The sequence below is a fragment of the Phodopus roborovskii genome, unplaced genomic scaffold, assembly GCF_943737965.1.
Source record: "Phodopus roborovskii unplaced genomic scaffold, PHOROB, whole genome shotgun sequence".
Classification (NCBI taxonomy): domain Eukaryota; kingdom Metazoa; phylum Chordata; class Mammalia; order Rodentia; family Cricetidae; genus Phodopus; species Phodopus roborovskii.
Genome location: NW_026126459.1, coordinates 16,142,503 through 16,159,335, shown reverse-complemented (window position 1 = coordinate 16,159,335; position 16,833 = coordinate 16,142,503). Strand labels below are relative to the sequence as shown.

General features: G+C 39.7%; 1 protein-coding gene across 1 annotated transcript; it reads right to left on the bottom strand.

Moving 5' to 3' along the window:
* Positions 1 to 8,539: 8,539 nt before the first annotated feature.
* Positions 8,540 to 13,441, bottom strand: LOC127225638 (PDZ domain-containing RING finger protein 4-like). Its single transcript, XM_051189115.1, has 3 exons — positions 12,851 to 13,441; positions 10,532 to 10,618; positions 8,540 to 8,695 (listed from the first exon to the last, which is right to left on the bottom strand). The coding sequence occupies exons 1-3, from the start codon at positions 13,439 to 13,441 to the stop codon at positions 8,540 to 8,542; spliced, it is 834 nt and encodes a 277-aa protein (XP_051045072.1).
* Between the last annotated feature and the right edge of the window lie 3,392 nt (positions 13,442 to 16,833).

Genomic DNA, 16,833 nt, shown 5'->3' with positions numbered 1-16,833 from the left:
ACATGCAAATTTCTCCCAGCAGGCAAAACCTGTTTAGGGATCACTCTTCACCCTTGCCTTCTATCAGATTTTCTTATCTGTCTGGAGTAGTCTAAAGGAATGCTCTAAGTTTACAACACTCCTGCTTTAAACAACTTTGACTCTAAAGAAGCCTCATCCTGTCCCCCACCTCTACCTGCTACAAAATGTAGTATTACTGTTTCCCTAAATCTCAGAGAATGGCAGGGACCAAATTAGACAATTAACATGAACGTGCCCTTTATTTAATAAAGTGTTTTACCTCATAGAGTACTACTACTGCTCAAACATTTAAAAATCCCTCCTTCCACTCAACCCTTCAATTTCTGGTTTGTTTCTGTTTGGCCTAGAACTATACTATCAACAAAACTAGTTGACAAATGAAATTATTTTAAGGAAAACAGGGACACCATAGATGTTGCTATCCAATCAGGGCACTAATTAGAGCGAGAATGTCGACTATTAATCACTTGTCCACATCAGCAGGGCTACACAGAGCAACCTTGACATGTAGCCACCTGTCTGTGAGATGCTGCATCAATCAGACCCCTTCATATTGCTCTCCAACTTCTCTGTTGTTATGTTTGCAATTCCCCTGTCTCAGTCTCCCTAGTACTGGTTTACAGATCTGTCCTAGATTTCAGTGTTTTAGGATCAAAGTGTATTCACTGGGGCTTTGCTTTCTTTTGCAAAGGGCTCTCTTGAATTTCTAATCTTAGATACAGTTTCTGCAGTCCCAGCCCTTAGTGAAGTTTATGCCCCCCAGTACACACTAGGAATCACACAAGGAGCACTGACAGCCAGGCTTCACACTCTAAGCACTGTGTAGGTTCCCATTAGTATGGGGATTCCCGAATTTCTTAGACTGTAATCCCCAAAGAGAAGATGGTTTTCAATATTTGATGGTTCATTTTCAGCTGTTTATAAACACAACTATTTGAGATATTTCTTATACTTTAAAACTTTGTGTTTAATAATTTTAAATTTTAAGAATTTAAAATTATGAGCAGTGCCTCTACATTACCCCTGTCCTTCCCTCTCACCCCTACAATTCCTCCCATGCCCCTCCCCCAATTCTGATCCCTTTGTTAGTCATTACTTTTTAGGCGGTCAATGCTTATTTTAATATCTTTAGCCAGGTAGTAGTGGCATGTGCCTTTAATCCCAGCACTTGAAAGGCAGAGGCAGGCCTGTATCTGAGTTCAAGACTAGCCTAGCCTGGTCTACTGAGAGAGTTCCAACACAGCCTTCAAAGCTACAAAGAGAAACCCTGTCTTGAAACCAACTCCCCCCCCCCACAAAAAAAAAAAAAAAAAAAAACTTTAATGGTTCATCATTTGCTAAAAATGAGTGATTTAAAGTGATATTATTGCATTTTAAGCACGTTGTAAAAGGCATTACTAAAATAAAATGATTGACCTATGTGTTGATGCTGCCTGAACACTTTCAGTAGAAATCTGCCCCTACTGCACTTTCTGCAGCAAAAGCAATGCCCCCTGCTCAGGCATTAGAAGGCTAGACATGTCAATGGGTTTTAAAAATGGTTTCTAACTCAAATGTACTACTACTGTGGTTCATTAACATAGCTATCCACAGGACCACAGGAGCCCTTTCCAAAATAAGCCTGGACATGGTGTGACAGTGTTGACAAGTTATTGTTAGACCTAGGAAGGAGATGGAAAGTCACACACACAGATACAGCACAAACACACATACATGGAAATATTAATATGCTCAGACACCTCTTTAACCTCCTGCAACTTAATTCAATGCCAAACTCATAGGAAATTAAAAAAAAAAAAACATAGAAGAAGAAATCTGTATGTTGTACATGAATGCTTCCTGGAAATTATTTTTCTAAAATGCTCTCTGAAATGTTTTTGAAAATAGTATTTGTCAGAATTAATAGACATTGTTTTATCTTTTTAATTTTTTAAAGAAAGAGTAATAGATTCGTGCAGAGTTTCATGGGCCATGAAGGACTTGAGGGGTCTTGAAGACTTAGGGGTTCAGAGGTTTTGAAGGGTTTCAGGGTTGTAAAGGTTTTCAAGAGTTTGCCAACTAGAAGAGAAGATGTGAGAAAATGGAAAGAGAATGAAAAATAAAAGCAGAGAGGCCTAAAGATTGGGAAGAAAAGCTACTTCTCAGAAGCACAGTTCGGATGGGGTAAAGAAGAAAGGCTTTGTAAAACACAAATGTTTTGAAGGGCCATGTTTATTTCCTCAGAAGTAGATTTTAATCTACTGATGGTAGGATGCCAGTGAGAGGCCTCAGCCAGGGAGCAAGAAAAAAACTAAAGCTGACCTGGGGTAAGCAAGTTGAGATGAATGTGGCAGAGGCTGAGTGAAGAAAACATCTCAGGAAGCCAATGGGATCACTTAGGGAAGGTCACAACAGCTTGGGAATTAAGGTATTGCCACATTCAGGCAGTCTTTTAGGGCAAACTGTCAATGTGCAAGGGAATTGAAGGCCTTTCTTTGCACATTAGACCAAAAAAAAAATTAAATTAAAAAAGGAATAAGATACCAGACAGCTAGGATAATTAGAGAAAATAAGGACACAGCTATTAAGATTCATTTTGAAATGTTATCAAAACTTCAAAACTCAACTTGGCACCTTATTTTAGAATTAAGTCACAGCACAAAATGGTTTATAAGTGTCAATCACAGTCAGACATTTTGCAAAAATTTTTTGGTGTTTTTTGTTTTGTTTTTTTTTTGTTATGTATATTATTTATTACTATTACATGTGTCTGCTTTTTTGTTTGTTTGTTTTCCAGAAGAGGGTGTCAGGTCCTTGGGAACCACAATTATAGAAGGATGTGAGCCACCATGTGGGTACTGGAAATTGAACCCAAGTCCTCTGGAAGAGCAGGTGCTCTTAACCTCCAAGACATCTCTCCAGCCTCAGTCAGTACCAGTGTACAAACTCCACAGTCTTTTGTGGTTATTCTCTCTCCTCTCATGGAAACTTACCACTCAAAGACTAGATCTGTGCTCAATTTTCACAAGCTTAAATGGTGCCACAGTGCTCAGCACACTATAGTTTAATGATAGCACTCTAACACTGTTTTTCTAACACAGTATCTATTAAAGCAGAAACCTAGAGAGGGACAAAATCTATGCTCATTGACAGTCTAAGCAACTATAAGATTTGTCCACATTCTACTGCTTTAACAAAATACCCAAGGTCAGCAGTTTTATAAATAAAAGAGGTCAATTAGCTCAGGGTTTTCAAGGCTCAAAAGTACAATGCCACCACCAGCTGGGTTCTAGATGGTATCATAGTAGTTGCAGCACATGTAAGAGAGGACTCTCAGAACCACACAGGAAGCCAAGGACTAAGGATGTTCTCTTTTATGAGAACATCCCTGACAGAACTGATGAGACACCCCATAGAATGACTTCAGGTCTTCCAAGACTGACAGTATGTGACCACTTGACCTCTTACTAGACCCTCCCACTACCTTTCAGTTCTGTTCCAGTGGACCACGTTTTAGAGGAAGATCCTTATGGAATAAAGTGGAGCCAAACATCAGTGCTACTCATCACCTCATTGCTATTTAAGGCAGGATACTGCAGGTAAGAAAGGTTGAGATGTAGTCTGTTATAACTCAACATAAATTCAAAATGTTCAAAGCCTGGGTCTTTTAGAAACCATGAGACAATCTCTTATCTGTATATCTTCTACTGTCTTCTACATGCCCTTAACCTTATGCCATGATTCCCAAAATGAAGCAAACAACTCTAGGACAATAGGAAAACTAGAGTGAACACTGTGACCCTACTAAGGTCGAATCTACATCCTTTGCAAATTCATAGGACAGAATGCTTTGTATTACAGGGCACTTAAGAGCTCTTCTTCCCCAGCCAGCCAAGTGTAGGTGCTCTTCTTGCAAACAGAAAATCTGGCCTCTGACCAACCATACTACAGCAACAACAGCTCTTCTTGCCTGCAGTGTTCCTGTAGATAAATCTCAATGCTGTTACAATCTGCTGATCTTCAGCAAACTCTGGCATCCTCAGGAACTGGAAGATCTGAATGCTGGCAGCAGCTGTCCTAGCTCTCCTCAAACTTCTTGCTTGTATAAACTGAAAGTACATGTAGAAACTAAGGAGGAACTCAATTCATTCTGTCTTTAAGAGGTAGAGCAGGCATTCCAGCAAGGCTCCTTTACCTCATGGCCCAGGCTCTTCTCATGATACCACATTATTTTTCAAGAGACAGTACAACATATGATACATTCATCTCAGTAGCATCAAATTGTGGCTACTAATCTCATCAGAATATAATTTCTTATTATATTCTTTGATATTTTTCCTCATTATTATACAATCAAGCTATTATTGAAATATACCTTAAAATGGACAATAAGTATATTGTTCTATTGAGATTTGCAGTCATCTGTTCAAATAAAAAATAACTGCCCACTGGTTTACAGGTACTCCTGCAACTTGCAAATGTTTCTTATATGTGAAACAATCATTATTAGTGATTTGAGGTGGAACTTTATAGATTTATCTCAGTATTTTTAAGTGGTTAGCCCTGGTCTGTAGTTAATTTTCCTGCTTTGACAGCTATAAACCACTGTCCAAAGCCTTAGCTGAACTCACCCAATAACCATAGCATTCACTGTGGCCATGCCTAGAGTCGACACAGAATGCAGAAGATATAGCATGTCATTGTATTGGAAGAAAAAGCAGCTGGCAGCCTGACAACAGAATTCCTGGTTGGGAAAGGTCTTCCCTCCAGTGCCAAACAAGACACCATATGGAAAGTGCCACACAGGCACAATTCAATATAGGAACTGTTTATAAAGCAAAAGAAGCTGCTTTTGTGGCTGCTGTTCAGGATGAGTTTCAGCTTCATAGATAGAAGTTATTTTAGTATGTGCATTCACACGAGCATTGTTTTCTGTTTCAATGTGCTCATCTGAAATGCTGAAGACTCCATTTCAAATTTCTGATTCTGAGAAACTAAGTGGTAACTGCTGTGCATAACACTGTCCTGTCACTGTCATTGCTAGATGATGTTTGGAAGACCAGAAGTATACAAAGAGACATGGATGACTCTGCACCATTTCTCACTCTGGACTGTTGGGCTCATTGCTGCCTACCAATGTCACAAAATTATGATATGATATTGTTCACAGCAGCAATAAACTTTGACCACCACCCCCACTTCCTCCCACATACTTCACGGGTATCTTGATAGTTGCTTCTTCTGATAGGACCAAGTGCCTATCAGATATCTCTTAATTGTGAAAGACAAGCCCAGTAGCTTTAAACCTCATGTACATACTGAACTGGTTTACCTGAATTTCTGATGCTGTTAACAGTTTTTCAACCTTTTTTTAGACTCTGGTAATATTTTGTCACTTAATGCTATAACTCAAATATCAAACTTAACTTGTTTTTAATACACACAAATACATACTGTCAGTGACACTGGTGTAAAAGTAGGTAGAAACTAGCCAGCATGGATATTTCTGGAGAATGACTCCAAAATTATCCCCTGGAATAAAGTATACCAAAACCAGTCATTTTAAAGTTGTTGAACTATGGCAAAAGCAAACATATTTGCCACAGTATAAGAGCACAAATACATTGAATATTATGAAGATGTCCAATTTACTTAATTGAAACAATTTGACTCATTCTGAATGCTTTGAAATGAAAATAACCAAAGCTGAAAAACTTTATTGTTACCTTCTTTTCAAAGCATACCTAAAATATTTAGTATGGTTATTAGCATAAGTGATGCACAACAAATAAAAAACTATAATTATTAAAATATTCATAAAACATCAATTTGAATAAAAAGTAGGTATGTTAACACGGCTCTATTGATGCTTATAGAGACTTTACTAATTCTAATACAATATTAGTTATAATGCTGCCTTTTGAAATTCAAAATCTGGCTGAATTTTTCATTGCATTCCTTCTGTCAGCAAATCATAAGGTGAAAAAAATAAGTTATTGACTTTGTTTTGAAAAATCTGTTTATCCAGCTCTGCACATTTTAAATCAATGTAGTTTGTCAATTTCCTATTAGATACAAACGTAATATTGATTAGTAGCTCTGAAATAGGAATTAAAATGACTGACAGGCATCAGCTGTTTATAACTCTTAATGGCATGTGATGATTGTCCTCAAAATCTGTGTTTTTAATACTTGTTGGAATATGTACTAAGGTCACTGACAGGACACTAAACAAACAGCCAAGTGTTAGAGGCTTATTTTTAGCTATCTTCCTTCTAAAATAGTCACACTAATTAACAAGATAATTGCAAAAATACTAAAATAATTTTACCCAGTTCTTGGCAACAAATGTGGTCTCATAAATCTATTGTAGATCTGATGTAAATAAATATATTATTCATGCCCTGGAAAAGATGATATATATGTGTGTTATGATAAGTCTAAAGTTTTTTCTAATGACCGTTTATTTACAAATCAAGATGAATAATATCACAGTTCATTATAAATTTCAACTGATTCTCCACCACTGGGTCAATTTTGCTGTTTATCTTAATAGAGTTTAAGTAAGATTAGCTTGACAAATATTAGTAATGACATTGGATGGATTGCTAGACAAATTTGTTATCAAACATTGACTTTTTTTTTTTTTTTTTTTTTAAAGTAAAATTACCTTTTCCAGTAAGAAAACGAATGAGACTATAATTTTACTTTGGTGCTGTGAGTGGAACCCCTGACCTTTACCAGGTAATCACACTTCTAGCCCTAAATATATGAGTGTTTTTTTTTTTTTTTTTAAAGTATTACATCAGGCTGGAGAGATGGCTCAGAGGTTAAGGGCACTGGCTGTTCTTTCAAAGACCCTGAGTTCAATTCCAAGCAACCACATGGTGGCTCACAACCATCTATAAAAAGATCTGGTGCCCTCTTCTGGCCTGCAGGCATACATGCAGGCAGAACACTGTATACATAATAAATTTGAAAAAAAGTATTAGAGCATAATAAAGAAAACTCCTTCCTTTTTTTTTAAAGGCACATGTGTGTGTGTGTGTGTGTGTGTGTGTGTGTGTCTGAGTGTATGCCACATATGTATGTGGGGGCTGTCACAGAGGCTTCGAGGGGCCAGACTCTCCTGGATCTAGAGTCGTAATCAGTTGTAATACACCTGATACGGGTGCTGGAAACAACTTAGACCCTCTGTAAGAACAGTATGCACCTTAATTGCTAAGCCCTATCTTCTAACTCTGCTGCTTTCTTTTTTATTGCCAATATCAACAAGACTTATGTAACACTGTCAAATATCTAAATAATTCAAATCCCCTTTATTGATTTCTCTCACTGGGTTATGAGTGTGTTTGAGTTTAAGTATTAAAGCAAATACTATTTGCTTTAACAGTGTCAAATATAGACTTTCATTTAATTAGAATGCTTCTGAGATGTTATGAAAAATGAGATTTTTTAAAATGAATATACCTGTTGAAAAAATATATTACAGGTACCTTCACAGGAGCGAAAACAGTAATCTTTTGACTACAGTCACTGCAATCTATAAATTTTTTCAGCAGGTAACCTGAAGCAAACTGCATAGCCAGAAGAAGGTTGTCTGTCCTTTTATTTGGTTACAGGGCTTGAAACAATGTTGATCTGCAGACCTATTTAAACAAACAGTCTCCACCCAAAGGCAACACCCTACTCTTCAAGTGTCAAGTAAGCTTTCTTCTAGATACCATGGTTTTCCTTCTATTCCTTTTCTAGCTCAATGCTGGCTCAAGACTCAGCTTTGTTAGCATATACAATTTGAATACAAATCAAAAATTTATCAGAAATCTAATAAAGTGGAATCTACCCATCCAGAAAGGCAATGCTACTGATTCCACAATACAGAATATACAGATTTATTTTCAAAATACAGTGCAGTCCAATAAACCTTCACTTCTATTGATACCTTTACAAATACATCGGAAATTAACTAACCAGTAAAAATAACCTAATCACTTTTGGTGACAACAAATAATACTAGCTGTGAAGCAACACTGGGGGGGGCATAATTCCAGTACTGCCATCACAGCTCATTCCCAGCATAAGCTCCAAACAACACAGCTGCATACTCAAAAGCTCCCATCCCACAGCTCCTCCCTACAGAGGCAAGACCGCTCCTTCATTTGTCTTGCTTTAAAAAAGACAGAATATGCCCAAGGATGATAAAAGACACTTTATAGGTAATCCCAGTATTCTCATGTACATACTGATAACAATCTTTAAAAAGCATTATTTTCTTATCAAAACAGATTCATCACCTTTTGAAATGATACAAAAAGGAATTCCATGAAAGTCAATGAAATCCCTTTGGTTTCTGTGAAGGGAATGTATTAAAATGCAGATTTTCATTAATGTATCTGGAAGTCTAAGGTACTTTGTGCTAACTGATAAAGAACTGTCATAGTGTCTTACATTTTAAGGAAGAAATAAAACAACAAAGTCTCCATTGCAGTTAGATGTGTACTCTGATGAGGATATGGAGGTGAGGAATGTGTATGTCACCTTACAAAGTTTTAATCACAGAGCATGCACATTTTCTTCTCTGCCTTACCTCAATGATTTTGTCATGGATCTCCAGACCATCTACTCTGTCTGCAGGTCCATTTTCTACAATTTTTGAAACATAAATTCCTTCAGTTGCTGATTGCTTCTGGTAATTCTACAGGGGAAAAATATTAACAGAAAGAATCTTATTAAGCAAACTTTAAATTTTGTAATGGATGATTTTATTTTTCTAATTGTAACAGTAGCAATTCTGCTCAAACATGCAACTCTCTTAGCTGGGAATTTGGCACAGAATTAACTCACTTAACGCCAACTAGTCATTAATCAAGATGACAGCTATAATGAACAAGTCCAGCATCTCTGACAAGTTCATCTATTTACTTTACATTTTGAATTCATATGATAAGCTTTAGAGAAGGGCACACACAAGGTGAGATCAGCAGCGTTACTGTAAACACCTCTCACTTATAAAGTGTTATGGGAAATTTTTAAAAAACAAGGACAGAAGTTTAGACAAAGAAAGCAAATTACCCTCTAGTATATAACAACTTAGATGCAATCATAACCCTAAAAATATATTTTAGCTTCCAGTGTGAGAAATTTTGAATCATAGCTCTGACCACCTAGGAGACAAAGTAATTTTAAATCTAAAATCTCAAAATATCAACTGTACATGACCAAAAGGCCTATTTAAATCTGATCGTTACATGGTTCCAGGTACAAGTTTCACAGGGAATAGGTAAACCTCAAAAAGCAGCCTTTGACACTGCATAGCATTTTAGCCAATCACAAGAAAGCAATGATCCTGTAAGACCTACTTAGGAAGATGTTTGTCATCATATTACAACACTTTATATATTTTTAAATGTCAGTTGATTTTATGGCAAGACAAATAAAATCATCCCCCAAACTTCTTGTTAATTGGCTTGCTTCAACCAGAATTAGAAGTGCTTCTACAAAATACCCAATGTCAAATTGCTAACCAGAAGTTATAAATAACCCTCAAGAGAAGGGAGAACAAAAATAATGTGAAGAAATGCCTGTGTTTTTACAATAACTGGGACCATTTCAGAACAGAAGCAGAACAGTGGCCTTTAATTGTTGGGTTTGCTAGTTGCATAAAAGACAAAGGGTGGCATAGGTCACCACCATCTTAACCCCAGCTTAAAGCAGGACAAAGAGTCCTAAGCATAGAAATCCTTGAAGAGCACATGACACATGGGACAGGAGAGTTCCAGAGAAGTTGGAGAGTTAAATAAGGTGATTTTCTTTACTAAATTTCTCTATCTTTGTTCAGTTACATTCAAAATTAAGACAGCATATGATTGAAGGATGTCAAAGGATTTTGTCATCACAATATGTAAATTCATAATATGTACTCTGAGAACAGTAAGTATAAGGTAAGATTATTCATCCATTTAAATAAGGAGTTGATTTGGAAAGCCAAAAATGTTTCATATCAACTCTTTTTAGTATGAATTTTTCTTAAGAAATTTTGGGAAGAAGAAGATGGGGGAGAGAACACTATACTCTCGCACACCTCACTTTTCTCTAACTTAAATTCATTTCAACTCTGCATTCAATATATACTGTCACCTTCTCCAGCCCCATTGTCATCTAAAGGCCAAGCCATTGAAAACAGCAAGTATATGTAGACTAGATACTACTTAGTGTAGCAAATGGAAATTACCTACTCAGGTACTGTATCATAGGGTCAAGAGATCTGCCCATGGTACTATGCAAGAAAGATGGATGAACTGTAAAACACTCTCTTCCCTTTATGGTTGTGACTTAGAGAATCAAGTTGGTCAACTGTGGGGTGTTCTGTTGTTTTCCAACTCTCTCATAAAGAAATTCTGGGTATGGACCAGAAGGTCTACATTAAGAATCTGGTATTTGGGCACAAGCATCCTTTTAAGGATGACATCAATTGTTTGTCCTACCCATGTTCCATTTCACACACAGAATGTGGTATTAACAAAGGAGTCACCTGATTTGGCCTGCCTCCTATTATGTTGAATCCCAAGGTATCATCTTCTCTTTCTAACACAACAGTGAATGACTTCTGTTCTCCACCCTAAGTGAGAAAGGGGAGAAGTGTATAAGTAAAGAAAAAAAAATATATAAGAGAAAATTAACAGCTACAGTGACATTTTACCTTAAATAGAAAGCAATTTAAGAATGGTTGACTCTAGCAAAATTTCTTCTAGAACATAGTCTAAAGCATGTATTTGAAGGAAACTGCTGTGCATGTGAGAAAAAAGGATTTTCCGAATGACTACATGGATTTGCATTTCACACAGGCAGCATCCCATCTGACTTCACCTAAACTGCAAACAGATTTCTGGGCTCCACCAGCCAGGGCTCTTTATTTTTATCCTTGTATGACAAAAATGTAAAATAAACTGTCAGTGGATCTTAGAAATTAGAAATACTTTTACATAAATTTTCCCTGTAGGAATGCCAAGCTATTTATAAAGTCCCCTCAGCAGAAACATTCAGGCTGCCCCTGTAATGCAGGGTCTACTGGAAGGCAGCTGTCTTGATTTTCAATACTATCCTTATTGTGTTTGTCATCATTCTTACAGAGTGAAAATAAGAGTTTGGCTAGGTAGAGTATTTCTTTCTGGATGAGCCAATAAGATTTAAACAAATGTAAATTACACTAGCCACCTGTGTGTTAGCAAAGACACATTTAAGCAATCAGGGATGTAGCTAGAGAGATAAGCTGTAGGTACCACTACAAACATTACATCTGATGCTGATCCTTACAGTCACCTCAGGCCAACCCCCCCCCAACCCGGGTCAACACACACAAACACCCAGGAGCTTTTCCAGAGCCCACAGCAGCCCCTACAGGCAAGTAAAATACAATTTTTGAGAAGCACCACCCACTGGCAGCATTTGAAAATGAGTCCACAACCTGTGGGTCGAGTATCTGCTTAACAAATATTTACATTATGATTCATAACAGTAGCCAACGGAATAACTTTATGGTTGGAGGTCACCACACCAGGAGGAAACTGTATTAAAATGTTTGCAGCATTAGGAAGGGTCAGAACCGCTGTCAGAGAACCATAGCTTGATGGATGCTGCACGTTTTTATCCCATAATTCTAACCCTTGTTCCTTTCCATCAACATTAAAACCTGAACTGGAAGGGCAGATCGAACTTGTGTGCTTTTCTCTATATCATCCATCTGAAGATTATCCTATACATAAGCAGACTGGGCAACTCATACAGCATCCAAACATTTTTATTCTCTCCATTAACTAACTGCTCATGGTGCTCTGTTATAAACAGGCACTCTTCCACCAGTATAATTTGTGTGTTGAGCATAGTGTACATGCTCCCTCATCAGAGCATCTTATCTCACTTTGTGTTTTTCAGGCTAGGGTCAGAAAGGTTAAAACCTAGGGCCAGAACTGGAGTCAGACCTAAGTAGAAGGTTCCCAAAAGGAAGCCCTCTGTTGCTCCTCAACCAAGGAGAGCAGAAGAATGAAATCAGCTCCCTGAGAGAGGATGCAAATTAAATCCTTGCTTGCTAAGTCAGCGACCAAATCAAACACCTGTGTGAATGTACTGAAAACAAGTTACAGCTGGTGAACAAGTACCTTCAGCCATGCAGCTCAAGACCAGCAGCTTCCACGAAGTAAGCAAGACAGTTGCCTGGCTGGCACTCATGGGGTCAGTGTGACCAAAGGCAGATGCTCTTGTCCTGGGACAGGTCCCCAGGTCCTACAGGCATACTCAATAATCACCACCAATAAGGGGCATTTGAGATCCGGAGGGAGGAACCATCAAGAAAAGTCAGGGATGTGAAAAAAAATCTCACCCTGGTTCCCTGCCACCACCCTCCCTTGAAGTCCCTGAACTGAGGAAAGTGTAGTTAAGTAAGGGATAGGCATACTTTGGCAGTGAAAATAAGCCATTCCCAGCTAATTGACTTATTGATGGAATTTGCTTCAGGCGCAGGCCAATGATACAAAAGATGGGCGGTAATGGGGGGCAAGAGAGTGGAAGACAGAAGCAAGAGTGTGGATGGGAGAAGACTTTTCTCAATTCCTCCATTCCTCTAGGAGAGAGCTAAGTTTGACTCCCTGACTCCCTGAGCCCTAAGCAAGGTTTCTGGGGCAGAGGTGCAGATGAGGCAAACATAACAAAATGGGGGGGGGTGCCTCATGCTTCTCTGGAAAAAAAAAAAAAAAAAAAAAAAAAAAAAGACAGCACCTCCAAAGGAATCCTCACAGGTCAAAAAGATTCCTTTCTCCCCATCCCAAGCACGCTTGAGGGCCCACTCTATGCTTACCCGGCCGCGGCCTCCTGGGTCCCCAACGAAGTTGCGAGTGTGCGCCATGTACCTGGCCAACTTCTTCTGGCACCTGCGCTGCAGAAAGCTGAGCTGCGTTCGCAGCGTCTTCCCCAACCACCTGTAGGGGGCTACCCGAGGCCGACCCCCGGACCTCGGTGGCCCCTCACGCGTGTCCCCACTTGGCTGGGTTGTGGTAGCCTGGTTCCTTTCCTTCCTGCCGCCTCCGCAGCAGCTTCCTGAGCAGTGGCGGCCACAGCCACTGGCAAGGCCAAAGTCGCAGCTCTGGACGTGCGCCGCCAGCTCTCGCAGCCGCACGGTGTGGCCACAGCCCCGTGCACGGTAGTCACAACGCACTCGCAGCTGCTGGACCAGGCTGCGCAACGGCAGCACCCGATACAGCTCTCCCGGCGCCAGTGGCTGGCACTGCAGTGGGCACCGGCGCCTCCGCGCCGCCCAGGGCAGCAGGCAGCTGGCGCAGAAGACGTGGCCGCAAGGCGTGCACGCGGGCTCCTCCAGCACCTGGCCGCACAGCTGGCAATGGAAAGCCGGGTCTACAGCTTCAGCGAAGCGCTCCAAAGCGAAGTCCATGAGAGCGGTCGCGGGGAGGAGAGCCAAAAGGGGTGTCCGTTTCTTCAGAGCACCCCCAGGCAGCGCCAGGGGCAGCGGTCTCACCACCGCTGAACTCTTTGTGGGGAGGTGTGTGGGATCTCAGAGTTTGGCTTGGCGTTTCCAAGCTTTGGCTAGGACCTCCGACTTCTCCCTATTGACACTAATAGAAGCCACCTGGGTGAATCCTTCCCCACCCCACCCCCTTCTTTGTGGCTTTGCAATGCAAGGTCTTTCAAGTCTGTCCCTGAGAATGAGGCGCATTTACACAGTGGTCTTTGGGCAGCTTCATTCTTTACCTGAGCCAAGAACTTCAAGTCCTCTGCGGTGCTCTACCTGGGCAGAGCTGGAGCTGGGCACAACACTGATGCTGAGAACTTTCAAACCTACTAGGATGAAAGATTCTGGAGGACAGGATCTTTGTGTCAAGCAGATCCTCAACAAAACCATGTTTGAAATACATATTATACTTTTTTTTCTCTAAGGAAAAAAAATCAACTGTGACTCGAAATTAGCCTCAGGTTTCAGAAAGGTCATTTAGGACCTCCATGGAGCCAGGGCTTTCAAATCAAGATCAGAAGCCAGGTGACAGTAGAGAAGGGTGATCTTAGAACATGCAGCAAGGGCTGGGGAAAGGCCAGGCGTTTTCCTCTGAACACTTTATATCTTGGTGGGGGGAGAAAACAGCGAGCAGCCACGCAGGACTCCTGCCCGAGTGAAGAGACTGGAGTTTCACTGTCACAGCTTCCCTCCAACTTCAGCTGTCACACTAGTTCTATTTCAGATGCACATTAGTACAGGGAACGGGGATGACCTTTTGAGCACCTGGAAGCAAAAATATTTCATGAATGAAATAGCAGGATAACATTAAAAACAAAAGGCAAAACAAACAAACAAAACTTTAGTGATGCCTCCCTGGACTCAACCAGAGCAGAATCAATCCAAACTGCTCACTTCCATTCTACTGCCAGACTTTTCCTGAAGGCATACAGTGGAGTTTACTCCAGGACCCCAGCCATGTTTTCTTCACTTTCTTCTGAAATGTAGGTGTGCAAAGAGCCCCTCGCCTCACACCGTGGTATATGCACACGACTTAATATCATTACCCAGAAACCATGCCCGATGCTTAGAATAGGGGTCCTTAAATTAATTACCCTCACTGTCAGTTGGATGCTGCTCCTGGAAGGATGTGAAGAGCATGAAAAGGGATCTAGACATCATGGAAAGAATAATACACTTTCTAGGGAGAACGTTCTGAGCCTTCAATGGCTATTGAAATTCACAAGTGATGTTCCAGATATCTGAAATAATTTTTCTTTTTTTAATCAAAGATGCTATATTGTATGTTCTATAAAAATATATGATCAAGTTTATTTGCTACTATGATCCAGTGTTCCCCTCTATGTCTGTCTCATTTTTCTACAAGGAGGCAAACAATAAATTCCTGAAATAATTTGGAACATTATTTACAAGAACATGTTTTTGTGAAATCCATAAACAAAATGATGATACTATAAAAATTATTCAAACAGTTCTGAGTGGGAGAAAACTGTTTTGTCTTTCCTAGCACATAACATCCTAGTCTTATAAATATGACTATAGATATGGCTTGTCATTTATATGTTTTACAGTAAACACAATAGTGCCAAGAACATTTTAAAAGATAAAGCATGAAGAGATGGAATCTAAAATGGTCCCATTGGAATACTCAGAAATAGAGACTTGCCATTATTAAAAGCAAGCAAGCAAATAAGCAAAAAGGCGAACAATGATCTTTTTATGTTCTTGGAAGAGTCAATGGTGGGAAGGGGTGTGCGACAAATTGGTTCCTGGACATGGCATATCTATCATACTCAGGAAGTCACTGAAGCTATGTGTACCTGTACAAGACCTCCTGCATAAGATCAATCCATACAGAATTCTGGAACAGATAATGGAGGAGGCACTCTTCATGCTCCATCCCTTACCCAAGGGCCACTGGCAATTGAAAGAGGCTGGGGATCTTTGTCTTTTAGGATGCTCCTACTGAGAGATCTTCCATGCTCTAGGAAATTGCCCCAAACTCACTCACATACACATAACCAACAACAATTGTACTTAATGAATTGTATGAAAGAAGAAGGACAAAAAAGAGGAAAGAAAAGAAAATAGAAAAAAAAAGACACAAAATTAAGTGACATAAAAGTGAAGACACTGCAGTAGATTCAGGAGAATTGTAGGAAGAAAATGGAGATGATTAATGATTGTACGAATGTGTAAAATTCTCAAGAATAAAGACATATTCTTGTTAAAGGAAGCAATTATCTGACATAGGCAAAGAGCCTCAGAATCACACACACACACACACACACACACACACACACACACACACTTTTCAGCAAAAATAGATCCAGGAGTATTTTAGTATCTTTTGGCAAAGGTTATTATGCCACAACCTTGAACATATGCTTATGCCTTTATTAGTCAGCAATGTCTGTTTTTTAAGAACATAGAGAATCAAATTTGGAGACTGAACAGTTAGTTGGTAGACCTGAAAATGAAGTCCCCATTTTCATGTTTGGTGCACGCAGTCTCTAACTATATTGCTGCTTGTGGCTAAGACATGCTTTGCCCATAAGCATTCATTCAGTCTGATAATGTGCCTCTCTCAGTGACATACCAAGGAAACAACATACTCCCTCAGCACCATGGCATGGAATGGATCAAAGTACCTGTAAGTTTATGTAGTTTTCAGCTTAGTAACTGAGATTTAATTCCAACATTGAGTCATCTGTACTCATGGAAAGAAATTCAGTTTGCTCTTTCTGAACTCATCATTGAACAGCCATGAAAGGAGGCTGTGCCTGGGCTGGTTCTAGTGTGGAGAGGCAGGCTTCCAACTCAGAGTAAAACCTGCTTCCAAAGAGCAACCATAAGTTACTGTGTCAGACTTAGAACACATATCATCTGGGCTCATGATCCTCAGACAGATAAATGAAGACTAAAGATGAAATGGGAAATAGTTTTCCACCACCTTAAGCATAAAAAATGTTTTGCTAAATGGACTAGTTTTAAAATTCATTTTCTCTGCTGTCTAATGCCAACTTAACACAAGCTAGACTTATCTGAACAGAGGGGACCTTAATTGAGAAAATGCCTCTATAAGATCCAGCAGTAAAGCATTTTCTTAATTAGCGATTGAAAAGGGAGGGAGGGCCCAGCCCATTGTGGGTGCTGCCATGCATGGACTGGTGGTCTTGGGTTCTATAAGCAAGCAGGCCAAGCAAGCCAGTAAGCAGCTCCCCTCCATGTCCTCTGCATCAGCTCCTGTCCAGGTTTCTGCCATGTTTGAGTCCTTATCCTGACTTTCTTCAGTGACAAGCAAAGTGGAAGTG

Coding starts and splice junctions, on each gene's coding strand:
- LOC127225638 (XM_051189115.1), bottom strand. CDS start 13,441: ATGGACTTCGCTTTGGAGCGCTTCGCTGAAGCTGTAGACCCGGCTTTC. Junction 10,619..12,850: donor ACCCAGGAGGCCGCGGCCGG/GTAAGCATAGAG, acceptor TTTCTCACTTAG/GGTGGAGAACAGAAGTCATT. Junction 8,696..10,531: donor TAGGAGGCAGGCCAAATCAG/GTGACTCCTTTG, acceptor TTTCCCCTGTAG/AATTACCAGAAGCAATCAGC.